The 27,974-nt window shown below is 41.6% G+C and overlaps 1 protein-coding gene across 1 annotated transcript in view; it reads left to right on the top strand.

The window, feature by feature from the left end:
- Positions 1-12,810: 12,810 nt before the first annotated feature.
- SH3GLB1 (SH3 domain containing GRB2 like, endophilin B1) overlaps positions 12,811-27,974 on the top strand; it is a 46,008-nt gene continuing 30,844 nt past the window's right edge. Inside the window, exons 1-2 of the mRNA XM_075557981.1 lie at positions 12,811-13,192; positions 26,882-27,023. Coding sequence (XP_075414096.1) covers positions 13,121-13,192; positions 26,882-27,023 — 214 coding nt within the window. The 5' untranslated portion in view covers positions 12,811-13,120. The remainder of the gene's footprint in view (positions 13,193-26,881; positions 27,024-27,974) is intronic.

The following is a 27,974-nucleotide window of genomic DNA, read 5'->3' on the forward strand; positions in this document are numbered from 1 at the left end:
TAGAAAGGAGAGGCTCACCAAGCCATTTATCTCTCTGCCCTTCAATTAAACTGCCCTTCAATTAATCCCAAATGTGTTCATTGGCCAGGTTGGCACAATAAACCTACCTATTACAGTTATCAAGGAACTACCAGCTGAAAAAACTCCTGGCCAAAACAGCTTCACGGGAAAATTCTACCAAGCATTCAGGGAAGAGCTGACAATTCTACACAAGCTCTTCCGTAGCATAGAAAAGGATGGCAAACTCCCAAACTCATTCTTTGAAGCTAGTATAATACTGATACCAAAAGCGGGCAAGAATCCCACAAGAATAGAGAACTACAGACTTATATCTCTTATGAACAGTGATGCAAAAATTCTTAATTTTGACCAATAAAATAAAAAGTACATAAAATGAATAATTCACCATGACCAAGTGGGATTCCTTTCAAGGATGCAGGGATAGTTCAACGAAAGTCCATTAACATTACCCATCACATTGACAAGAAAAAGAACAAGAACCATGTTATAATATTAATAGATGCAAAAATGCATTTGACAATATTCAACACCCATTCCTAATTAAGACACTCAAGGAGATGGGATTGGAAGGAAATTACTTTAAAAAAAACACAAGCTGTATATGAAAATCCAACAGCCAGTATTATAGTCAATGGAGAAAAGCTAAAAAACAATCCCACTAAAAAAGGGGAATAGACAAGGATGCCCCCTGTACCCACTTTTATTCAACATCATTCTGGAGGTCCTATCTAATAACGTGGGGCAACAGAAGGATATCAAACATATTCATCTGGGGGAAAAAAGAAGTGAAGTTATCATTATTCACAGATGACATGACTCTACATATTGAAAAAAACTCCACATTATTAGGACTGAAAGTAATAGAGGAATTTAGAAAAGTGTCGGGATACAAGATCAACAAGCAGAAGTTAATTGGATTGCTATATTCATTGGATAGGATCACAGAAAAGGATATCAAGAAGATAGTACACTTCACAATAGGCAAGCATAAATTGAGATACTTAGGGATATACCTAACCCAAAAAATCAAAATATCTGTGTAACAAAAACTATTAACTTTATTACAAGAAACCAAAATGATCTTCACAAATGGAAGAATATCCCATGCTCACGGATTGGACAACTCAATGTTATAAAGATGTTGATCCTATCCAAGCTCTATATAAATTCAATGCAATCCCAATACAAATATCAACATCTTTTTCAAAGAAATGGAAAAACTGACTCCCAACTTCATATGGAAAGGGAAGAAACCCAGAATTTGAAAAGAACTCCTCAAGAAGAAGAATGAAGTCAGAGAGCTTGCATTAATTACCTGTCTTTATAACGTGGTATACAGTCACAGTCAGCAAAACAGCAAGGTACTGGTAAGCAGCATACAGGCAGCTGATCTTTGATATGTGCCTCAAAATCATCAAATGGGAAGTGGATACCCTCTTTAACAAATGGTGCTGGAAGAACTGGATATCTATCTGCAGAAAAATGAAACAAGACCCTACCTTACTCCATACACAAGAATAAACTTAAGGTGGATCACAGACTTCAAAGTAAAACCTCAAACTATCAGGATCATTAAAGAGAAAATTGGGACAAACCTAAGAACCTTGGTGCAAGGAATACACTGGCTAACAGAATGATATACGCACAGAAGGAATGATATACGCACAGAAGAAGATAAAGTAGACAAGTGGGACATAAAGATAAAACACCTATGTATATCGAAAGACTTCACCAGGAGAGTAATAAGAGAGTCCACAAACTGGGAAAAGATCTTTAGCAATGACATATCAGACAAAGGGCTTATTACTAAAATCTACAAAACTCTACAAGTCTACAAGAAATTTTTTAAAAAAGGAAGTGGGAAAAAGACCCGAATAGATTCATAAGTGAGGAAACCTGAATGGCCAATAAACATATGAGAAAATGTTCAAATCATTAGTCATCTGGAAAATGCAAATTAAAACAACTATGAGATACTATATAACACCCTCAACTATGAGACTCCAGCAAACATCCTCAAAGCCCAATTCACTAAATCAGAAAGCACCAAATGTTAGAGGGATGTGCCTGGTGGTCTTGTAAATAGGTACAGCCACTGTCGAAAGCAATTTTGTGATACCTAAAACAAATGGATATCAAATTACCTTATGATCCAGCAATCCCTTTACTGGGCATATCCCCTGAAGAAGTAAGAAACAGACCATGACCAGACATCTGCACTCCAATGTTCATTGTGGCACAGTTCACAATCACAAAGAATTGGAAACAACCTAAATATTCACCAACAGACAGATGGATTAAAAACCTCCAGTGTATACACACAATGGAGTATTACACATGCCTAAAAAATAGTGATGGAAACAAAGCATATCGTCTTGTGGAAAGGGTTGCAGGAAATTATTCTGAGTGAAGTTAGCCAGGCAAGTACATGAGTCCACTGAGATAAGTTCAAATGGTGCAATGGATATGGAGGAAAATGAACATAACACTGCATAGTTTCCTGCCAAAGGACCAGGCCAGACCATACCCAAGGATGCAAAGGGCATCAATCATAAAAAAAAAAAAAAGAAACATAAAAGGCGCAGATCGCATTGGGCCTGACAAACATCTCATGCTCCTCTCTCATGCCTTTAAGGGACATAGAGGCAAGAAAAAAGTTGGCAATGGGGAGCACGGTAGTAATTCACCCAGGGGAAGAGGTACCTTTGTGTCTCCACAGGGAAGAGTGAGAGAGCAAACTTCATTCTGGTACTGCACGCCTCGAGCTGCGTGGAGCAGCCCATTGGCAAAGAGGACTGTAAGGCTGGCCCCAGCTTGAGTTACGATGCCCCCGTTACCACAGGTGGTTGTGATACTGATGTCAGTACTGAAGACAAAGTCCAGGGAGAGTGACCAGTAGTCTGTCCCCTCCACATGGGAACAAACTAAGATGAAAAGAGAGAAAGTATACCTCATCCCAACACACCAAGCTCTGAGGAGGACGTGAAGGGAAGGACTACAGAGCCCACCCGAGTGTGGACAAGAAGTGCCCTCCCTTGATCACAGACATACAGAGGACAGCACTGAAGATATAGTGCAGAGAGGGCGGCCGTCCCACCTCCCCACATGGAGGCAAACCAAGAGGGAAGGACGGCAGAACGATGGGGATGAATCCACGAAGCCCCTGAGGATTCTGACTCAGGGGACGGTGCTTGATACTTCATCTAGACTAGTCGGGGGAGATTCACAAAGGTCAGCTGTTAGACCTGGGACAATTTATGTGTTTGTTTTGTTTTATTACTATTTTTATGTCTATCTACATAAGATGGACAGGTGAGACAATCCAAGGACACAGTAAGAGGATCTACTATGTCCGGGGGGAGCAAAGGAGAGGAGATGAGTGGGGGGAGTGGTGAGCCAATTACATCACGGACAGGAGAAGAGCAAGGGATCTAAAATCAATGGTAAGGAGGGTATAGTGTCCTTGTGCTATCTGATCAATTGTAATATGTCCGAGAGGAATTACTGAGAGCTGATCAAGGGGCAAGCATGACAGTGGGACAGGAGGAAAGACAAAAAATAGAGGAAACAACAGGGAGAAAAATTATATATAGGTATAAATATAGATATGTATATATGTAAATATTTAAAGATAAGTATTTTTATCTAGGTATGTATAAATAATTAAGTATAATAGAGAAGCAGATGGACTTTGGGCCTCTACTTAAATCCTACCTCAGTACAAGAATTGTTTCTTCTAATCATGTGGCAATATAGTATACTCATTTTTAAATCATTTTATTAGGGACTCTTATTCCATACATCAATTGTATCAAGCATATTTGTATATATGTTGCCATCATCATTTCCTAAACATATACTTTCTAATTGAGCCCTTGGTATCAGCTCCTCTTTTTATGCCTCCATCCCCCACCCCTTGTGGCCCCTTGATAAATTATGTTATTATTGTTTTCATATCTTACACCAGACAATGTCTTCCTTCACCCATGTTTCTGTTGTTCATCCCCCTGGGTGGCTGGGGGGAGGGGGGAGGTTATATGTTGATCATTATAATCAGTTTCCCTTTCCTCCCCTCCTTGCACCACCTTCCTCCTACCCTCCAATATTGCTACTCCCATTTCTGTTCCTGAAATGTTTATCTGAGCTGGATTTTGTGTGTCATGAGCTCTTATCTGTACCCGTGTACTTGCTCCAGATTAACCAGAACTGAAAGGCATGACTGGAGTCATGAGAGTGGAGGGTGAGAAAGACTCGAACAACCAGAGGAATATCATGTTTCATTGGTGCTATACAGTGCCCTGATTGACTCATCCCTTCCCTGTGACCCTTATGCGGGGATGTCCTACTGTCTACAGATAGGTTTTGGTCTCTGCTCCAACCCCCTCATTCTCAACAATGTGTTTTATGTTGTTGTTTTAGGTCTTCTGGTGCCTGTTACCTGATTCCATCAACACCTCAAGTATAATCATATACTGAGGGGTCAGAGGTGAGGGAGGGTGGAAGAGGTAGGTGATAAAGGGGAGCTGATATCAAGGCATTTAAGAAGAAAAGAAAACCAGACATCCCTTACTGAAGGGTTGGGGGTTGGAGATGTGCCAGTCAGGGTGCAGTGTAGCAACGAGGAAACATATAACTTTCCACTAGTTCTTAAATGCTTCCTCCCCCCACTATCATGATCCCAGTTCTACCTTACACATCTGGCTAGACCAGAGGATGTACATAGGTACAGAGAGCAATTGGAAACAGAGAATTCAGGACAGATGACTCCTCCAGGACCAGTGGTGAGAGTGGCGATGCCTGTAGGGTGGAGAGAATGTGGGGTAGAAAGGGGGAACTGATTACAAGAATCTACATAAAACCTCCTCCTTGGGGGAGGGACAGCAGAGAAGAAGGCGGGGGGGAGACATCGGACAGTGTAACATATGACAAAATAATAATAACTTATGAATGATGAAGGGTGCATTAGGTAGGGGGCAGTGGGGAGGGGGGAATTGAGCAGCAGATATTAAGGGCTCAAGTAGAAGGCAAATGTTTTGAAAATGATGATGGCAATAAGTGTATGTATATTCTTGACACAATGGATGGATATATGGATTGTGATAAGAACTGTACGAGCCCCCAATAAAATGATTATAAACAAAAACAATAGAAAAAAATAAAATGATGAGGGCAGCAATTATATAATTATGCTTGATCTAATGGCACTATAAATTGGAATAATATCTGTAAGAGCTCTTTGTTAGTCTGGATAGACTAGAGAAACAAATATGTGTTTCCATAGAAACTCATATGTGTATAAGACAGAGCTTCATATATAAGAGCAGTTGAATATTGAGAAAACATCCCTGCCCAGTCCAGATAAATTCTGTAAGTCCGATATTAGCCCATATGTCTGATACCAATGTATAAAGTCCTCTTCAGACTCACAAAACACATGCAATGATGCCGAATGCAGGAAGATCACAGGCCAGTGGGTGGGAAGTCTTGTGGATCCAGTGGCACTGTACGCATCTCAGTGCTGGCAGGGGTCTCCACGTGGCTTCCCTGGCTCCAGATGTCTGGCTCCATCCGCCTCTCTCCATGTGTTTTCTTCATAGGGGTATCTCACAGGGATTGAGAGAGAGACAAAGAGAGAGAGAGAGAAAGACTCTCCCATCTCCGGGGAGGAATACAGGAGTTCCCAGAATCCTCAGGAGAAGACCATGCCCACATAGAAGCCTCATTGGCTATAGCCTGATTGACAGGCCAGACCACCTCTACACTCTTCATCCTCAAATTGACACCAGATTATGCAACTACCACAGACCACCTCTTGTCAATTTAATACTTTGACATAACTCTTTAGCTATATATAATTTTCAAACAATAATAAAATCATATCTGTACCTAAAAGGATCAAACTAAAATGCATACAATTAAAAATGTGCCACCCTCATTTAAAGATAACATTCTATCGGTGAACAAAACAAAAATATTCTATATTTATGTGAATACCTACATCTTAATCCTATAACCCAATGAATATATTCCCCCACTTATGAAAGCCAACCACTTCATGACTTTGTAAGCCAACGGCTTCATGACTTTATCCCCCCCAATTTTGGGTATCCAATTTCTGTACTGCTCACTTACATCAGCCCAGTGCTCTGAGGAGACACTCATATTCTTTGAAGTGAAAAATCTACATTCTAGTTGGAATCTTGAGATGTCCACATCCATAACAAAGTCAAATCAGGACAGGCCGTCCATAAAGTCTGCAGCGATATGCACCAGTTCACAGACTCAAAATATCTTCTCTGCATCTGGTTGTGTTCTGATCAACTCAATGTGGGCTGCCTCTCTTAGCCTCACCAGGGTGCCCACTGGTCACCTTGCCTTTAGAACATGGCCCCATCACAAATTCTCAACAAATCTAGCCCCCTTGTACTAGGTCATCAACTTCAGACCACTCTTAATCTTCAAATCGACACCAGCTTATATAACTTCCATAAGCTCCTAAGAAAACGTTTTAAAATAATCAAATAACTGAGAGGAAAGAGTAGGTTTTTGTTTTGTTTTGTTTTGATCATCCAAAGTTGTATTGTGGTCACAGTAGATGAGTGTCAACTGAAACAAACGTGATCCTATAATTATGAAGATTTTTAATTTTATGTGTATGTATCTAAGCCTGTGGCTACATTTCTAGTTGTGTGCACTTTTTTCCCAAATCATTTTATTAGGAGCTAATACAGACATCATAGCATCTCATAATTCAATCACATCAAACAGTATTGTACCATTGCTACCAAAATCAGTTCCAAAACATTTGCTTCCTTCTTGAATTCCTTGATATCACTTCCCCTTTATCTCCCCCCAGTGTCCCCACCATAGACGCCAGGAACCCTTATTCTAATTTTTCTCTCTCTGGGTTCATCAATCCTGGGGTTCATATACTTGGAGAAATGACTACAGTGGATTAAAATGATAAACCTTACTCGAATGATTAAAACCTTGTTATTTGATCTCCCCTCTGATATGCTTGTGTCTTGATCTGGTTTTCCAGGTTTTTTCTGTGTTTGTTTGTTTTTCATTTTGGGGTATATCTCTGATGTATTTTGTCACTGTGGATTTCCTTCTTGAATCTTTGTTATGTGTTTTTCAGTAATGAAAGCCAGGATTGTTGAAGAAAATAGTTTTTACTACTAATAATCGTACCAATAATCTTTTCAACATTTTGATAATGCTTATCAAAATGTAATTTGCCTGAGACCAGAAGAATTAGATGGTACCTGGCTTTCGAGAGAGAGCTCCTGACAGAATGGGGGGGGGGGTGGAGGTGAGAGTCGGGGGATGTGAAACCGATTCTTTAAAATCCCATACTTAGTACATTAATTGTGGACAACTCCCCAACAATCTCCCATGATATCTTTAAACTTTAATCTGGAATTATCCTCTGAGCTCACTTTTTAGCTAACAGATTGACTTATAAAATAAAGAATAGCAACTACAAGCAATTCATTCCATTAAAAAAAAATCCATAGGATCCAAAAGGTCAAAATTTACTCTAAAGAGATGATGAGGATGTGAGGGGGCAGGGAAACTAGTGTACTGGAAATGATGCTTCTAGAACAAAATGATGAGAATTAAACACATTGTGAAAATTGTAACCTTAATACTGAGTAAATTGCATGGAAATTATTAAATGGGGATATAACTTGCTCTGTAAACTTTTACCTCAAACATAATAAAACATTGTTTAAAAAAATTGAATGCTGCTTAGGCATAATTATATAGGTAGATGCCAAAGGGTGGGGTGAGATGGTTAAGGTTTATTGTGCCAACCTGACGGATAAACACATTTGGGATTCATTGAAGGGCAGAGAGATAAATGGCTCAGTGAGCCTCACCTTTCTAGTTCTCGGGTCTCTTGCTTTCTGATGGTTGAGCCAAGGTGCAGATGGCTTAGCCAGTTCCCTGCTTCAGCAGGCAAGGCTCACTTCCAGCAAGACACCCCTGAGGAGAAACACATGAACCTACCCCGATGCAGCCCTGGGTGCTGGAGCAGCCATGTGGAGACCCCTGCTAGCACTGAAATGCTTACATGTTCACTGATTCGGCTTTCCTCCTGCAGTCGGCATCATTGTGTGTGTTTTGTGAGATTGAGTAAGACTTTATAGATTGGTGTCAGACATATGGAATGTTGAAATTATGGGCTTGGATGGCACTGGGTTGGGATGCTTTCTGAATGTACACTTATCCTTTATATAAAACACTCTCTATGCATATGAGTTTCTGTGGATTTGTTTCCCTAGTTTACTCAGACTAACACAGCGGGGGGGGGGGGAGCGGGGAGGAACAAATGGTAAAGAAATAGAGTTAGTAAAACAAGAAAACAAGGGTACAGCTATATACAGGTGCAAAAGGAAGAAGTCGCGGTTTTTCTTCCAAGTCTAAGAAGATCTACAGGTTTGAAGGAGAGGTTACAAGTTTCCTTTCACTAATTGGTGGATGTGATAATGTGGCCTTTTATTAATGATTGGCATGTGTTATGGCAAATACACATATTTTAAAGACAGAACCCAGTAATCAACAAAAACTGGCAAGCAAGATTCCTGATGATTTATTTCATTTTCCAGATTTACAGAAAAGGAAGTTGAGATGACTATTATTTTTTCCGGAAGATTCTATCCTTCACCAGAGTTGCCTGAGAATGAGGTCAAATGACCTCATTAAAGACAGAACCCAGTAGTCAAAAAAAACTGGCAAGTGGAAGGATTATAAGGGCAAGCAAATAACAAATATTTGTTTTCTTCTTTGTTTCATTCTTATGTTTCAACAGCTGATTTTTCTGTTTGAGCCCATTGTCACAGCCACTGTGTTGATCCATCTTGTTGAAGACCTTGCTCTTTTTTGCTGACCCTCCACTTGACCAAGAATGATCTCCAGGGAATAGTCTCTCCTGAAAACATGTCCAAAGTACGTGAGACAAAGTCTTGCCATCCTTGCCTCTAAGGAGCGTTCTGGTTGTCTTCCTTGTTGGTTCTTTAGGCAGTCCATGGTACTTTCACTATTCTTTGCCAGTACTATAATTCAAATGCATCGAATCTTCTTGGGCCTTCCTTATTCAATATCTGACTTCCACAGGTACAAGAGGCATTTTAAAATACCATAGCTTGGATCAGCCACCTTCCTCCTCAAAGTAACCTCCTTGCAGCAGATTTTCCCAATGCAATGTGTCATGTGCTCCCTTGACTACTGCTTCCATGACCACTGGCTGTGACTCCAAGCAAGATAAAATTTCTGAAAACTTCAATCCTTTCTCCATTTATCACGACGTCACCTATTGGTTGAGGATTTTGGTGTTCTTTACAATGAATTGTCTTCCACACTGAAGGCTGCAATGCTTGGTCTTCATCAGCAAGTGCTTCAAGTCTTCCTCACTCTTAGCAAACAAGGGTGTGCCATCTCTCTGTTTGTTAATAAGCCTCCCTCCAACCCTCTATTAATTCTTCATATAATCTAGCTTCCCTGATTATTTGCTAAGCATATAGATTGAATAAATAGGGTGAAAGGATACATTATGCACACCGTTTGTGATTTTAAATCATGCAGTACTCCCTTGTCCTTTCCACAGACCTGTCTCTTAATCCATGTACAAGTTCCACTAAGTTAGGGTTGACTAGAGAAACAAATTCATAGACGCTCATGTATAAGAAAGAGCTTTATATAAAAGAGCATTTGTATATTGAGAAAACATTCCAGATCAAGTTCATAAATCCAATATTAGCCCATAAGTCCAACACCAGTCTATAAATTCCTCTTCAGACTCATGCAGCACATGCAATCACACTGGATGCAGGAAGATCGCAGGCTAGTGGATGGAAAGTATTGTGGATCCAGTGGCAGTGGAAGCATCTCAGCCCTGGTGTGGGTCTCCAAGTGGGTCCTCCAGCTTCAGGGCTCTGGCTCCATCAGCATAGTTCCATGTGGCTTGTCAACAGGAATGTCTCACAGGGAGAGTGTGTATCCTGCCTCTAGAAAGGAAGACAGGAGTTCCCAGAATCCTCAGGAGAAAGCCAAGACCATACTGAGGCACCATTGGTTATGACCTGATTGACAGGCTAAACGCCACCTCTTCCCTCAAGTTGAAGCTTGTGTACATTGCCATACACAATGTAGTATTCTGGAATTCCCATTCTTCTCAACTATCTATAGTTTGTTATGACTCACACAGTTGAATACCTTTGTCAAAAATATAGTCAAAAATAATAGTATAACACAACTAAACCTATTATTAGTATCCCCTGCTTTCACCCAGGAGCCAGCTGACATCAGCAATAATATCTCTAGCTCCACATTCTCTTTTGAATCCAGCCTGAGCATCAGGCAGCTCGCTGTCATTGTACTGCTGAAATCATAACTGGATGATCTTCAGCAAAAATTACCTCGTGTGGGTGATTTACGATATTGTTCTCTAATATGAGCATTCTGTTGGGTCACTTTTCTTTGGAATGGGTACAAATATGGATCTCTTCCAGTCAGTCGACCAAGTAGGTGTCTTCCAAATTTCCTAGGATAGGTGCTTCCAGTCTTCATCAACTTGTTGAAATATTTTTTTAATTTTAATCATTTTATTAGGGGCTCATAAACATTTCTATTGGTATTCGATCGATTCCTGGAGTCTTGTTTTTGGCCAATGCTTTCGGTGCAGCTTGAACTTCTTCCTTTAGTGTGATTGCTTCCTACTCCTATGGTATGGTGGAATGTCAACTTGTTCCTTCTGGAATACTATGCGTTCCTTTTTTTAAAAAACACAGCAATGAAACCAGGAAACGCCTCACAAGATGCATGGAACAGGAAGCCATCTGCTGAGTGAAGTTGGCCAATCACAAAAAGACAGATACTGTCTGAGTCCAGTACTAGAAGGGTAAACACCAAGATGCAGGCAGGCTTCAGAGCTCAGGGTTTGTAAGCTGATCTGGTCTCCCTAGCAACAAGGTACAGCCTACCTCGTGCTACTGAACCAAATGTCACCCCCTTTGTATGTAGACCTTAAAAACCACACTGAGAGAGGGGAGTTCACCACAGTTGAGGTTAGTTTTTCAAAATGGGGGGAAGGAGAAAACCATTCAGCTGCTACCAGTTAACATGGTACTATGATCACCCCTTTGAGACCTTAAAACCTGGATCTTTTCCTGTCCTTCATGAAAACTCACTTGGATTACAAACGTTCTTCAGCGTGAATTCTTTCAGCGTGGGAAGCAAAGAACCGAGGTATATGCCACTCTGGAGACCCAACAGAAGCACATCAGGATGTGATCTAAGGAGTCAAAATAATAAACTCAAATTAGAATGAGGGAATGGTATCAGAGCTTAAATTGTGAACATTTGAATGGCAGAAGGCTATAGATGACAGTGAACGCCCCAAATCCATTTACAGGGGCCCCACAGATTAAACCTCTGGTGAATCCCTACTGTATAAACCCAGGGATGTGAATAGACTTGTTATCAGACAGAGTATTAGAAAGTCCACTATGGCAGATGGAGGTAGGTTAAAATGTAATACCTTATCATTTGATGTTCTTTTTGACCCATTTTAAAATTGTTTCAGTTTTTAGTATTTTCTACTGTCTTAGCAATTGAAGTTTTTCTGTTTTGTCTAGCCATTGTTGTTAGCTTTTTGTTTGCTTGCTTCCTGTTTGTGCTTTGTATGATTTTCCTGTATACGAAATGCAGGATAGCTAAATCTATAGAGACAGTAACTGGCATGGTAGAGGAGGGTGGTGGAAAATGGTGAGCTAACAATGATAGGGAAAAATGTTCTAAAATTGTACTAATGATTGCACAACTCTTCTTAACACAGTTGAACAATTAAACCACATGATAGGTGAAGTATATGCCAATAAAACGGTTTTTTAACTGTACACACAGAGACTATCTTTGCTTTGAGATACAAATGTCTCTCTACTATTGACTCTCGTCTTCCATGTTTGCGCTTGTCTTCATTCAATTTCGGCATAAACTGTGTAGTAAAGGTTGCTTAGAAGGGTGTCCTGGGAGCTTGAGGTTTCTGACGCTTCGTGTCATATGCTCATTTGTTATTAAATTCCCCGTGCTGTGTTGTCTGAGCTCTCCTATCTCTCACTCGCCATTTTAGACCTCTTTGTGCCCCCAGTGACGTGCTTTGCCACAGCACGCACCTGGAGTTGATCCTGTTATCGCCTGGGCATGCTACTTCAAGCTGTCATTCTGGTGGGCGTGGAGACACTTCCAGCGGCTGTCAAGCTCCAGAGCGGAGGATTCCTGAGGGGCAGGGGCAGGAGCTCAGTCAGCATGCTGTCTGCCGCACCTGGCACCGTGCGCGGCCCCCGCCCCTCCCCCGTAGGTGCTAACTAGCGCTAAATGAATGAACAATAGGCTGGGTGGGGACGTGCAAGTCAACCCTCTTCTGCACACATCCGCCGGATGCCAGGCAGGCAGCAGACACCAGCGGCTGCAATTCCGCGCTGTATTTTCCATATCTTCTCTTACAAAGGAGAGTCGGGTTACTGCTGCGCTTGGGTCGCAGGGACCCGACCCGCGTGCGGCGACGCTGCGGTTGCAGAGCGCGCCCTGCCCCGCGACTACTGACGCCCAGCGCCGGCGGCGCTCGCCCGGGGAGCCCAGCGCAGCTCCCGGCGCGCCTGCGCTCGGGCCGCCGCGGTCCTGAAGGGGTCGCTGTTCCCGCGGTCAGCTCCAGCGAGGCTCCGCCCCACCCGCGGCGCTGGCTTCCTCTGTGTGGGACGTGTCGCTGGACAGTCGGGAGGCCGGCCCGTCCTCCAGCTCCAGCAAGCCCGGGTCGACGCCGACTTTGGAGGCTGCCTACCGGGCCCGACTGGCCCAGCTGCTGGGACCGAGCCGCCTGCGCGGCCGTTCCGAGCGGCGCCCGTCCTCCCCGCCCCCGCCCCCCGCCCCCCTTCGCGGAAACGACAGCTGCGGCGGCGGCGGGGCTGGCGCCGCCTCCCTCCACCTCCCGCGTCTGCCGCCGCCGCTGTCGCTCGCGCGCGCCGCTCCCGCCCGGCCGCGGCGCCTCCGCCCCTCCGCTCGGTCCGCCGGCGGCGCCGCCCGGCTGCAGCCCAGGATGAACATCATGGACTTTAACGTCAAGAAACTGGCGGCCGACGCGGGCACCTTCCTCAGTCGGGCCGTCCAGGTACCGTGGTGGCGGGGAAAGGGTGGCGACGCCCGGGGAGGGCCGAGGCTAGGCCGCCGACTGCTCAGCCGCGGGCGGCGCCGCCCGCACTCCGGCCTCGACCCCGCCGGGGGGTCCACGGGCGCGGCCTGCTGCCCCTGGAGCCCGGCGGCCGTTGTCTGCCACGCCGCTGCCCAACCGCCGCCGCCTGGAAAGTGAAACAGGCGGGGCGGGGGGGACCTGGAAGTGGCCGCGGGCAGAGGCGCTGCCTCCCGGATCCCACGGCCCCGGAGCTCGGGTGACCTCCCTCCCGGGGCTGGCAGAGGCCTGGCGAGCCCCGCAGGTAGCGCGGCCCGTTCTTGCACTGCCGCCCGCCCCCCTCTTTCCCTTCGCCCCTCTCCTCCCCACCGAGGCCAAGAAGGGAGTGAGTCCTTTTCCTGGCCCTCGAAGCCAGAGCCGCCAGCTCGATTCCCTCCAGCCCTGGAAGGACTGTCCTGGGACTTGGCAGCCCGCGAGGGGAAATGGAAATCACCAGTTGGCTGCCAAACTTTGCCAACCCGCCGGACGCTTGGGGTTGGGGGTTCCCAAACGTTCTCAGAACGGGGAGCACCGGCAGTAGAGCAGTGCGAGCTATGGAGAGATTCCTGCTGCCGCGCCTGTGGTCACACTGGCATGTTGCACACACACTGTAAGGAAAACGTTGACCTCACCATATTCTGCAATCAAGGAAGTGTCAGTGCTCAGGAACTTGGGCAGTTTTCGACAGTCATCACCCGCATGATGCCAGCTCAGTTTAAAAAACAAAATATCTCTGAGCGGATGTCAATTTCACAACCGGGGTTATAAACAAATCAGGGGTTTAAATTCGTGGCATCGTCACGGTAGCAACAACATTCTCTTTTGTAAAGAGAAAGCAAAAGGAATCGCTCAGTATGCATAACAAATTAATACCGCAGTGTGAAAGCAAGTGTTTTATTGCTTTCCTGCCTCCTTTCCCCTGGTCTTACTTGGCACAGTGGATCCTGCATTGCACTATTCTTGGCAGAAGGGCCATAGAGCCAGAGCGTGGTAATAATAGTGTTGGGGGGAAGGGAACTGCTTCACTTACTAGCCATTTGACCTGTTGTTTCCAGTTCTGGTAACTTTGCCAGATGCGTGTTATTAACCCGCTTCTAAATGAGGAAACTGCGTAAGAGGTTAGTTAACTTGCACAGCTGGTAAATATTCGGGTGCTGTCTGGCTTACCTACTGTAAGCAGGTAATCTTGGATAAGCATTGCAGGTTTAAGGATTACAGAAAAATAGAATGTTAACAGACTAGAGAACCTGAGAGTCACCCAGTAAAGTCTGAGCATTGGAGTAGCAGCAGAAAATACCCCTGGGGCGAGAAATCCCATTTAGGCCTTGATTCCCGAGTTCGGAACCCAGCATGGTAATAGGGCTAACTGCCTAATCTTGTCTCCTCTTACACTTAAGATGTAAATGAGCCCTTCAGTCGTGCAGTTAACTTGCTCAGCTGTGCTAACACTCAGATTGGAAGTTTGGGTTCACCCAAAGGCACTGGGGACCCTGGGGCCCACTTCCACACAACTGTTGAAAATTGTGGAGCGCAACTTCTACTCTGACACCTGGGATCACTGAGAATCAGAATTGCTTTTGTTTGGTTTGTTTTTTAATAGTTCAAAAGATAAGCTTAGGATATTTTTTAATGGTACGATGCAAGATGAATTAATGTTTGTGACATAGTTCTATGTGACTTTACTAATGACCGCTGTGGAGGGCGAAAAGCCTCAAGTATTTGTATTTGCTTTAATGCTGATTCCCTAATGTTCTAGATGCTGGAAGCAGACTTGAATGTATTATGTATTTACAATGCATATTTTAAATATACTTAACATATGTTTTTAAGCATATCACTTGCTCTGCTTAAATTGGAGGCATTCACTAGAATTTATAAAATCTGACTTCATTGGTTGATGGGCTCAATTTAAAAGAATCCATCTAGAGAAGCTCCTCAAAGGGTGTGCTATTAGGTGCTTTCCAGTTTATTTCAACTCATAGTGCTCCCATGTGACAGAGAAGAACTGGTACATGGGGTTTTCTAGGTGACACTTTGAGGCTCAAAACCACCAGCTGCTCCTTAGAAGAACCATGACGCTATCATACTCCTTCAAATATTTACAGCCTTTATAGGGTCACGATGAGTCAGAAATAGTCTGGACTGGAAACATTACAAGAGAAATTGGCCAAGTCTTTCTTGCTCAGTGGTGCTGGGTGAGTTCAAACTGCCAACCTCTTCAGTTAGAGAATTGCTTAACCATTCTGTTGCAAGGGCTCCTCCAAAAAGTGTATGTGTATCCCTCCAACAAAACAAAACCGGTTGCCAGTCAAGTTAATTCTGACTCATGCGACACCATGAGTAGAACTGCTGAGTGAGTAGTACTACTCGCCAGAGAGTTTTCAAGGCCATAGGATCTTCCTGAAACAGATCGTTAAGCATTTTTCCTGAGATACTTTTCAGTGGGTTAGAGCCAATGCCCTTGTTTAGGTAGTAGTCAAGTGCTTAATGGTTGGGCCACTCTGGGATTCATCTATCTCTACTGAATTTTATTAATTACCCATCGTTTCAGATTCATTATTAAAAGTTTTATCCTTGTCTGTGGGCTATTTTTTTTAATTTCAAATATATATGTGCCTACTGAATAAAATAAAAGACTCTGCCCTCACAGAGGGCATTTGAGTGAGAAGATAAATACAGTAACTATATCAGATGGTGATGATGGAAAAGGTCAGAGAAATAGGTTGTCGGTGCAGGGGCAGTGGTTGTTGCCACGTTACATAGATAGGGTGCCATGGGACTGGTCTCTGTAATCAGGAGAAACTCGAAGAGACTTCAAGAAAGCCACAGCAACATTCTTGTTGTCCCAGAGGAAAAGAGCATTGAGAGCAGAAGGAACAAATACAAAGACCCTGCGATTCCATGTGATACTCGGGAGATCATTTAGGATCTGTGCCATAAAACACAGGGTAACTATCTAAGATGGAAGTGATAGGGAGGTGCAGTATCTCTCCAATATTTGCTCTCAGATTGGCTATATGGTATGAGAGAAACATGAGTCAAATGTGACTTCTAGAGAATACCACTTACCAAGGTGAGAAAATTTTTAGGAGAAACAGGTTCATAAAATTATGAGGTATGTGGGATTTTCTTTAAAAGATTTCAGATGATTAATGGGAAGTTGAAAAGGGATTAATGAAATGTTAATAAAGCTACATGATAGATTCATACATAATTGTTATCTATGTGTATGTTATATACAAGTATGTGTAGCCTCTTGTGTATGTTTGCTATTTTGTACATTAAAAAATGTGAGGAAAAAAAGATGGTTTCAAAATATGGTGAAGGTCAGAATGCTATGTGCATGACAAAACACTGCTTTCTTATTCCAGTATTTATAGCTTAGTTCTTTCCAGTGAGTTGACATGACTACAGTGCCACAGGACCAAGTTCCATGCTACTGACATAAAAACTAAGATACTAAAGAGCTATGTCAATTACTCATAAGCAATAAAAATAGTAGGAAGGGAATTAAAACTTTCATATTCCTAAATAATTTTTATTCAAATCCATTTGTATTTTAAGGATGAGCCATTATGACTTGACCAACTGCCATCTTATTTTCTTTTTCAAAATTTAAGTTAAAATTGTATGTTTTGTTTTTAAAAAGAAAAGGAATACAAATTGATTTCTACTCATCACTACTCCATTTGTTATTCTAGAATTTCTATGTGCCTTAATTTAAAAAGTGTTAAAATAGAATATGTGAATGAACACAAAGGAGACCCTGGTGGTTCTATGAGTTAGGTGTTGGGCTGCTTGGCAAAAGGTCAGTTCAAACCCACCAGCTGCTCTGAGAGAGAGAGGCGATCTGCTTCCGTAAATGTTTCCAGGTTTGGAAATCCTGTGAGTCAGAATTGATGGCAGTGTGTGTTGTAAGGAACCCTGGTAGCATAGTGGTAATGCCTTGGGCTGCTAACCCAAGATCAGCAATTCAAACCCACGGCTTCTGCAGGAGAAAGGTAAGGCTTTCTCCCATAAAGGTTTACAGCCTCAGAAACCCACAAGGACAGATCGTAAAGTCTTTGAGGTTAAGAACCATGTCATATGTTGGTTACTGCATTTGTTTTGCAAGTAAGACACATAGTATGTTTAGGAAAATAATGTACAAAAGGTTGTGTAGTTCACAAGAATGTTTATATACATGTGATATGAGTAAAACATTGTGTACTTCTCATATATTGCTTTTATTAGGTTCCTGTGTCAGTCTGGGTAGATAGATAAACAAATCCATAGACACTCATATATGTATAAGAAAGAGGTTTATATACAATAGCAATTGAATATTGAGAAAACATCCCAGCCTGGTCCATATCAAATCTATAGGTCTGATAATAGCCCATATGTCTGACACCAATCTATGAGGTCCTCTTCAGACTCATGAAACACATGCAATGACGCCAAATGCAGGAAGATCACAGGCCAGTGGGTTGGAAGCCTTATGGATCCAGTGGCATTTTAAGTGTCTCAGCAATGGCAGGGATCTCTACGTGGCTTCTCTGGCTCCAGAGGTCTGGTTGCATCAGGGTAGGTCTATGTGTCTTCTCCAGCTCCCCGAGCGTATCACCATGTGTCTTCTCCGTGAAGAGAGAGTGAGAGAGAGACTCCTGCCTCCAAGGAGGAAAATCTAGGAGTTCCAAATTCTCAGGAGAAGACCATGCCCACACAGAGACTTGATTGGTTATATCTTGATTGACAGGCCAGACTCCACCCCTTCACTCATAATCCTTTCAAATTTACACCAGATTATGTAACTACCACCAACGACCCCTTGTCAGTTTGACACTTTCACATAACTCTTTAGCCATATATGATTTTCAAACAAACAGTAATAAAATAATATCTGTACCTAACAGGATAAAACTAAAATGCATACAATTCAATATGTATCACCCTCATTTAAACATAATATTCTGTAAGTGACAAAAGAAAAATATCCTATGCCTAACAATTGCAGTTAAGTAATACCTACACCTTAGTCCTGTAGTCCTATGAATATAGTACCCCCCACCTATCAAAGTTTGTAAACCAACCACTTCATGCCTTTATTCACCCTATTTTGGGTATCTTGTTTCTATACTGCCCACTTACATCAACCAGTGCTCTGAGGAGACAATCATATTATTTTATGTGAAGAATCTTCATTCTGGGACAAGCCATGCATAAAGTTTGCAGCAATATGCACCAGTTCACAGTCTCAAAAATCTTCCCTGCATCTGGTTGGGTTTTAGTCAACTCCGTGTGAGCTGCCTCTCTTAGCCTCACCAGGGTGTTCAATGGTTGCCTCACTTTTAGACCATGGGCTCGGTGCTTGCTTAATGTACAATTACCCTTTATATAAAACTCTGTCTTATACATATATGCATTTCTATGGATTTGTTTCTCTATAGTCTACCCTGACTACCACAGTGCCATTGAGTTGGCTTCGACCCATAGTGACCCTATACAGAACCAAACAAAAAGGTTCACAGTCCTGCACCACCCTCACAATTGTTCCTATGCCAAAGCCCTTTGAGGCAGCCACTGTGTCCATCCATCTTGTTAAGCAAGTACCTTCCTCATTTTGAACACCATTCCACCTTACCACACATGATGTTCTTCTCCAAAGACTGGTCTCCCGTGACAATATGCCCAAAGTATGTAAGACAGAGTCTTGCCATCCTTGCTTCTAAGGAGCTCTCTGGCCTTACTTTTTCCAATACAGAGCAGTTTGTCCTATTGGCAGCTTGTGGTACTTTGAATATTCTACTCCAGCACCAAAATTCAAATGCATCACTTCTGTCTTCCTTATTCAGTGTCCATTTGTCACCTGCATATGATGCAATGGGGAATACAATGGCTTGAGTCAGGCACACCTTAGTCCTCAAAGAAACTTCCTTGTTCTTCAAGGTCTTGTGCAGCAGATTTACCTAAATGTAGTATGTCTTTTGATCTCTTGACTGCTGCTTCCATGAACATTGATTGTATATCCAAGTAAGAAAAAACCCTTGACAACTTCAACTTTTTCTCCCATTTATCATGTTAACCTATTGATCCTGTTGTGAGGATTTTGGCCTTCATTACATTGGATTGTAATCCATACTGAAGGCTACAATCCTTGATCTTCATCAGCAAGTGCTTCAAGTCCTCCTCACTTGCAGCAAGCGAGGTTGTGTCATTTGCATGCCGCGGGTTGTTAATAAGCTTTCCTCCAATCCTGATGTTGCACACTTCTTCATATAATCCAGCTTCTCTGATAATTTTCAGAAATAAAGCTGGGGATCACAGAATAGAATTTTGCAAAACCAACGACTTATTCATAGTAAATACCTTTTTGCAACAACACAAAAATAAAGCTGGAGATCACAGAATAGAATTTTGCAAAACCAACGACTTATTCATAGTAAATACCTTTTTGCAACAACACAAAAGTCAACTATGCACAACTTCGCTAGATGGAATACACAGAAATCAAATTGACTACATCTGTGGGAAAACACGATGCAGAAACTCAGTATCAGCAGCTAAAACCAGACCAGAAACCAACTGTGGAACAGAACATTAATTGCTCATATGTAAGTTCAGTATTAAACTGAAGGAATTTGGAGCAAATCTACAAGAGCTACAATATGACCCACCTGAATTTCATTCAAGAACCAATTTGACACATTGAGCACTAATAATAAGAGACCTGATGATGAGCTATGGGAGACCTCAAGACCATCATCCAAGAAGAAAGCAAAAGGTCATTAGAAGGACAGGACAGAAAGAAAAGATTAAAGTGGATCAGAAGAGACTCTGAAACTTGCTATTAATCATAGAGTAGCTAAAGCACATGGAGGAAGGATGAAGTCAGGGAGCTGAATAGAAATTTTCAAAGGGCGGCTCTAGAGGATCAAGCCAAATATTAAAACCAAATGTTTAAAGACCTAGAATTAGAAAGCTCAAAGGGAGGAACACCCTCAGCATATCTGAAACTCTAAGAACTTGAAAAAATCCAACCCTCGAATTGCAATTTTGAAAGAGTCTGCAGGCAAAATATTAAACGATGCAGGAAAGATCAAGGGAAAATGGAAAGAATAGAGTCACTGTAACAGAAAGAACTGAACAATCAACAGTCCACCATTTCAGGAGGTAGCATATGAGCAAGAACCAATCATGCTGAAGGACGAAGTTCAAACTGCACTGGATGAGTTAGTCAACAAGGCACCAAAAATTGATAGGAATGCCCATGAAAATGTTTCAGAAAGCTGAAAAATCCCTGGAACACACACGTCTATGCCAGGAAGTTTAGAAGGTATGTACCTGACCAAAAAACTGGAAGAGATCCATATTTGTGCCCATTCTAATGAAAGGTGACCCAACATAATGCTCAAATTATAGAACGATATCATCGTTATTGCACACAGTAAAATTTTACATGAGATCATCCAACAAAGCAGCACATTGATAAGGAACTGCCAAGCGTTGAGGCTGGATTCAGAATAGGACATGGAACAAGGGTTATCGTCGCTAATGTCATATGGGATTTGGCACAAAGCAGAGAATACCAGAAAGATGTTTACTTCTGTTTCATTAACTGCACAAAGGCATTTGACTGTGTGGACCATGAGAAACTAGATAATGACCTTGAGAAGACAGAATCCCAGTCTTACTGTGCTTATTGGAAAGTTGTACATGGATCAAGAGACAGTTGTGCGAACAGAACAAGGGAATTCATGTATGAGTCCCGAATAAAATTTTTTTTTAAAAAAGACAGGAAAGGTGGGGGTCAGGGTTGTATCCTCTCACCATACTTGTTCAATCTGCTAAACAAACCAGAGAAGCTAGATTATATGAAGAAGAGTACATCTCATACAGTAGAAGAAATATATGCTCCATAAAACTTGAAATGATAATTCTCCCTAATTTAGTTAAGATAACTAAATATATTATGCATCCTTTGAAATGTTGCATGGAAAATTTTAAACAGTGCTCTATTGTTATTTTATGACAGATTGATAGACAAGGAAAGTTCTTTGGCCCACTTCCACAATGGTAACATTATGAGAAATGTTAAGTCTTTTGTAGTTACACATATAAGTAATAAAATTTTAACTTACACTTTACATTTTAAAATATAACAGCAGTATTCTGTTGTCCTACCTCTTTTTTGTTGTTGTTAATTTGCGATAGAATTTAGATTTATCTGTAATTTGGTGAATAAAGCCAAAGCTCCAAACTCCCTGCCATTGAATCAATACCATCTCATCGCTACCCTGTAGAACAGGGTAGAACTGCTTCTGTTTCCAACATGTAACTCTTTACAGGAGTATAAAGCCTGTCTTCCTCTGTGGAGAGGCTGGTGGCGTTGAACCGCTTAACAGCCCAATATAAAACCACTGTGCCACCAGAACTAATATGGTGTACAGTTACTGGATATTATGGGGAAGTAGAGATGGACTGGTGATAACAGCTTTTCGGAGTGCTGTGTACAAAGACTCGGGTAGAATACTGATGATACACCCAAGAAACAAAGCCATATATACCTAATGCTGTCAAAATGATTCCAACTCATAGGAAACCTGAGACAGTAGAACGACTATAGAATTATGTAATTGCTCCTCACCTCAATTTTATCAGTAAAATTTTATCTACTTATATTGAATGTTTTATATATATCCTTGAGTGTATATCATTTTTAAACATATCCCAAAACGTGACACTAAAGAAATACAGTTGTTGTTTTTTTAATCCTAGTAAATGATCTTAATGAAGAAAGAAAAGTAACATTAAATAAGACATAGATAGTGTTCTGAAATGTAGAATGTGGGACTCGGATGTAGGCAGTGAAAAAAAAACTGTTCACTCAAAATGCAAGGAAAGCATCAGGTAAAATTTATTACTGGTACTTAAATGCATTGTACCTGTGGTCCTTCCTATAGAACTGCTATTCTAAACAAGTTTTTCATAATCAAAGTTTTGGTCTGGTTCTTGGGAGTACGCATGACTGGTCTCCTCATTAACCATTAATGTTAGGTGCTATCGAGAGATTCCAACTTGTGTACAACAGAAAAATACCCTGTCCAGCCCTAGTCCATTGTTGCCACCACTGTGCCAAGTCCTTGATGGGGTTCCTCTTTATTGCTGACATACTACTTTACCAAGCATGTCGTCAGTGATTCTGTTCCACCAGCTGTGGGAGAAATGATCCGCCATCTTGCTCTCATAATTACAGCCTGCAAACCCGGTGCTGTCGTCACGGTAGTTGCTATTGAGTCGATTCAGGCTCAGGGAAACTATGTCCAACAGAACAAAACCTTGCACCGTCTTCATAATGGAGCAACCATGTCAGTCCCTCTCACTGGAGCTCTCCTGAAAATGTCAGCTGAAGTCTGGTCATCCTCGGAATGCCTAAAGAACATTCTGGTTTTACTTCTTCCAAGACAGATTTGTTTGTTCTTTTGACATTCCATGGTTCTTTCAGTGTTCTTTGCCAGCACCATAATTTAGGTGCATCTGTTCGTCATCAGTCTGCCTTATGCAGTGTCCAACTTCCACATGTACAGGAGGCAATTGAAAATACCATGGCCTGACTCAGACACACCTCGGTCATCAAAGTTACATTCTTCTTTTTCCATGCTTTAAAGAAGTCTTGGGCAGCAGATTTGCCTAATGCAATGCGTTGTTTGAACTTTTGATTGCTGTTCAATGAGCATTGATTGTGGATCCAAGCAAGATGAAATCCTTGGCAACTTCATTCTTTTCTGTTTATCATAATACCTATGGGTCCATTACATCAAGTTGTAATCCATATTGAATGCTGCAGTCTTTGCTCTTCCATCAAGAAGTGGGTTCACTTCCTCATTTTCTGTGAGAAAAATTGTGTTAACTTGATACTGTAGGTTGTTAATAACAATCCTGATGGTGTCTGTGTATGTATACTCTTTCCTTAAACTGTGACATACTGATTTCCTATCATTCTGTCTCAGCTCAGTTGATACCTTTTCCGAAAGGGCTGTACATTTTTCCCATCTCAACACTCTCAAATCTCCAGGCACGGAGTGCCCATCGCTCCCTTTGATTTCTTCCAGATTCTCCTGCTCTCCTCACTTCTTACAGACTAAGTCTCCCTTCCTCTTGCATATGTATGCACTCAGTCACACATTCTTTCACGCAACGGTCAACAGAACCACCACCTATATTGATAGTTCTTACCTGCAATCGATCTTACTTCCACCATCTTTATGCCTGTGTATCCTTATAGTGCAAGTACCCTATTTACTGTCTGTCTTCCCCATTAAAAAGTAAACTCCCTAAGAGCGAGAATTTTGTCTTGTTGACTTCTGACACCCATGTGCTCAGAATAGTGCCTACGACTTATGGAGGTATTTAATGTTTTTTTTAAGGAATTGATACAGTGAACAAACAAATGGATGTAATTATTTGTTAAAGGAAAACTTATTCATGTGGTCCAAGTTTTAAGGTGCTGGATGATGAATTTTACTCTACCGGTAGGGCTTCCTCTAGATGATGGTTGACTGGGGTATATTCTCTTTCCTCTCCTATTAGTAGCTTTATCTGGGGGATTATTTATTTTAACCAGTGAAGGCAGAAATCAAGCTTGGAAGATTTTAATCAGCACTTCTGTAGTAATTATTTTACGTAGACTCTTGGGATCTGCAGTGAAGACCAGGTCTCCCTCTAAAAATGAGATTTGTGTTCTTATCCAACTCCAACTGGCCTTAGGAACAGGGTCTATTTCTCCCCTCCCCCCCGCCCCCAGCTTTGTTCTAGTTTCCAATTATAGTGCACTATAAATATATGAGATTAGGCAATTGTTCTCCATTCCACCCGTTGACAGGCCTGTATTGGAAAGACCTAAGACACTGAAAGCTCCTTATGTTTTCAGTGGGGTTTTTAAAAAATCATTTTATTGGGGGCTCGTACAACTCTTATCACAATTCATACATAACATCCATTGTGTCAAGCACATTTATACATTTGTTGCCATCATCATTCTCAAAATAATTGCTTTCTACTTGAGCCCTTGGTATCGGCTCCTCATTTCCCCCCTCCCTTGTAAACCCTTGATAATTTGTAAATTATTATTATTTTGTCATATCTTACACTTCAGTGGGGTTTTAACCAGAAGTCTAAGAATCAAATTCTAGTAACCCTTCCAGCTAAAAGTGCTTTTAAAAAAAGAGATGAAGATAACATAATGAAACTCAGGGGGGAAAAAATAGAAGTAATCAAAGAGATTATAAGAAATAGGGTTAAAAAAAGGCAAGGCGATTATTATAATTTGTTCGCTAAAAATGAGGTATGACTAATGATCGTACAGATAATTAACCATTATCCAGTAATAGACTGGCTTATCCTAGTGATATGTCAAAGTGTAGAAAGGTACATATTCTAGAGGAAAGTTATACAAGAAAAATTGCCTATGTCATTACTTCTAACATTCTAATTAAAAATGCCCAGAAGTTTACAAACTCATGTTTTGCCTCATTATCATAGACAATGCTGCCTTTCCACAAACGTCCAACACACTCAGGATAATAAAAATTGATATTGAAATAATAATTATATTTGATGATTTCTAAGAAATGGTTGGTGGGGTTTGATCAAGTGCAGTGTATCCAAGAGCAGTTACTGAGAGCCAGATGGAGGGTGAGCATGATCATGGGATAGGAGGAAGGTGAAAGGAAATAGAGGACAGAAATGGGAGACAAAAGCTATTTATAGAGGTATAACTACAGGCCTATACTAATTTATAATGAAAGGTATAGAGACCAATGTACATAAATTTATATGTTAAGTATTAAAATAGCAGACAGACTTTGGGCCTCTGCTCCAGGCCTCCCTTAACACAAGAACACTTTGTTCTAATACCTGGCACTCTTTGAAACTCACCTTCCCTACACAATAGCAGAAGACAAAATGGGTGCATAAGCAAATGTGGTGAAGAGAGCAGATGGTGCCCAGCTATCAACAGATATAGCATCTGGGGTCTTAAAGGCTTGAAGTTAAACAAGCAGCTATGTAGCAGGGAAGCAAATAAGTCCACATGGAAGAAGCACACCAGCCTGTGTGATCATGAAGTGTCAGCGGGATCAGGTCTCAAAAGATTCAAAACAAACAACTGTATTGATATGAATCAGGGGCTTTGGAGGGAGACCTAAAGCCCATCTGTAAACAATTGGATCTCCCCCACAGAAGGTTATAAGGAAGGGATGATTCAACCAAGGCGCAGCATAGTACCGACAAAACTCACATCATTCCTCTCGTTCCTTAATGCTTTCCCCCTCCCCAACCCCCACTATCATGACCCAGTTCTACCTTACAAATCTGGCCAGACCGGAAAACACACATTGGTACAGATAAGCGCTCTCGACACAGGGAATTCAGGACAGATAAACCCCTCAGGAATAAGAGTGAAAATAGCAATATCATGAGGGGAGGGGAAAGGAAGAGAAAGAGGGAACCAATCACTAGGTTGGATATATAGCCGCCCCAAAGGGCACAAATAACAGAAATGTGGGTAGAGACAATGGACAGCTTAAGATGTGAAATAATAATAATATACAATTGGCCAAGAATTCACAAGGGTCGGAGAGGGAATGGAAAAAGAGGAGCTTATATTAAGGGCTCAAGTAGAAAATGTTTTGGAAATGATGGCAACATGTACAAATATGCTAGATACAATTGTGTGGAATGTTATAAGAACTGTAGCATTTTAAATGATTTTTAAAAAGGAAAATGCCTCCTTTAGACATTACCAGGAAAGACCAGTCTCTGGAAAAGGGCGTCATGCTTGGTAAAGTGGAGGGGCAGTGAAAAAGAGTCCCTCTACAAGACGAATTGACACAGTGACTTCCACCATAAGAACAATTGTGGGAATGGCACGGGACTGACCAGTGTTCCATTCTTACACATAGGGTCACTGCGAGTCAGGATCGACTTGACAGCACCCAACAACCACAACAAGGCATGCCTTCACCGTATGAATGAGATGTGTTCCAAAATTTGTTTTATAAAGCAATTTCTTAGAACATGTCCTGAAGACACAAATAATTTCCCTGAATGCCCCGTGGAGGCATAGCTGTGATTAAAGTGACAATACAGTAAACATAAGCAGCCCTTTTAAATCTAAAATTATAATTACCAAGCACTGAACACTGATTTAAATATGATATTATTTGATCCTTAAAACACTATAAGAGGTGCTTGTCCATGATGGTCCTGAGCAAGCTTTGATGAATATTTCTTAGCTTGTTCAAGTTCACATAGTACAGTCAGGATTTAAATTCAAGTTCACTTGACAGTTGTTATTCTTTACCACTATACTTCCCTACCTTCTATGTACAAAACATTTGTATATGTAAGCAGTGGACTTAGGTTTTCTATAGACTTCATGCCATCCATTTTAGCAGAACTAAGGATGTGTGAACCACAAGATAAAGTCATCATAAACCATAGGGACAAATGCACACCATTCATAAGCAATGCTTTACAAACTAACTTGAGGCACAGTTGCAACTTTGGAATTGTTTGAATTTGTGTTTGCTTCTTGTTACAATTTTCTAAATGTTGAAGTATATTTAATTTTTTTTCTCTCTTAACTAACAGTTCACAGAAGAAAAGCTTGGCCAGGCAGAGAAGACAGAGTTGGATGCTCACTTAGAGAACCTCCTTAGCAAAGCTGAATGTACCAAAACATGGACAGAAAAAATAATGAAACAAACAGAAGTGTTATTGCAGCCAAATCCAAGTAAGAAAAATGTTATTGCTTGTCTCTCTTACTGACCAATCTTAAAAAGTACTTTAGTGGGGTTTCTTTAATATTTAAAAACAAAAAGCAAAACTATAGAATATGAGCATAAAACATAACAGGAATAAATCTGGGTAACATGCTGAATGAAATCCAAGATTAATATTACGTGGTCTCCCTATTTTAAAAAGTCAAGAAAGCAGCATTCTTTGGTTACTAAGGATGGGAAGGGATTAGGGATAGAGACTCACTTTTAGAAAGTAGACAGTTGACATTTGGGGGGTGAAGTCTACTGAACTCGACCAAGATAATGCTGACACTAGAGAGTATGCAATGAAAAGGAGCAATTTTGCAGCAGTAGTAATAACAGCCCCGTACTGTGTGTGGCTGCATAGGTGGAGGCGGATGCATATCTGTGTCTAGGAACACATCCGCAACATGCACTTGTGTAAGTCCTGTATATACTCACATGTAAGCCGACCCGAATATGAGCCAAGGCACCTAATTTTACCACAAAAACTGCATTAAAAATGCTGGAAATCTCGGCTTATACACGGGTATATAGATAATATGGTTCACAAAAATAATGTTTTACGGTCTGTTTAGTTTGGGGAGGAGCATCTGGGTTCTTACAGGCTTGTAGACCAGCCATGTAAGCTACAACTGTTGGTCTTCTCTCATCGAGAGGAAAAGGAAATGGTAGAAAAAAAGAGTCAAAGAAGAAGCTGGTCCACTGGGCTAGTAGCCATGTGAAGCACGACCTATTTGTCCTGAGGCCAGAAGAACGAGATGGTGCCCAGCTACCACTGCTGACGATACTGTACGACAGAAGGTCCCAGAGAGAACAGGGGAAAATGTAAACCAAATTCAAATTTGTGAAAGGGCCAGATTTGATCAGTGAAAACTGGTAGAACCTCAACCTTCAGAAACTCTTTGACTTAGAACTGAAAC

Source organism: Tenrec ecaudatus, chromosome 1 (genome assembly GCF_050624435.1).
Source record: "Tenrec ecaudatus isolate mTenEca1 chromosome 1, mTenEca1.hap1, whole genome shotgun sequence".
NCBI classification, from domain to species: Eukaryota; Metazoa; Chordata; class Mammalia; order Afrosoricida; family Tenrecidae; genus Tenrec; species Tenrec ecaudatus.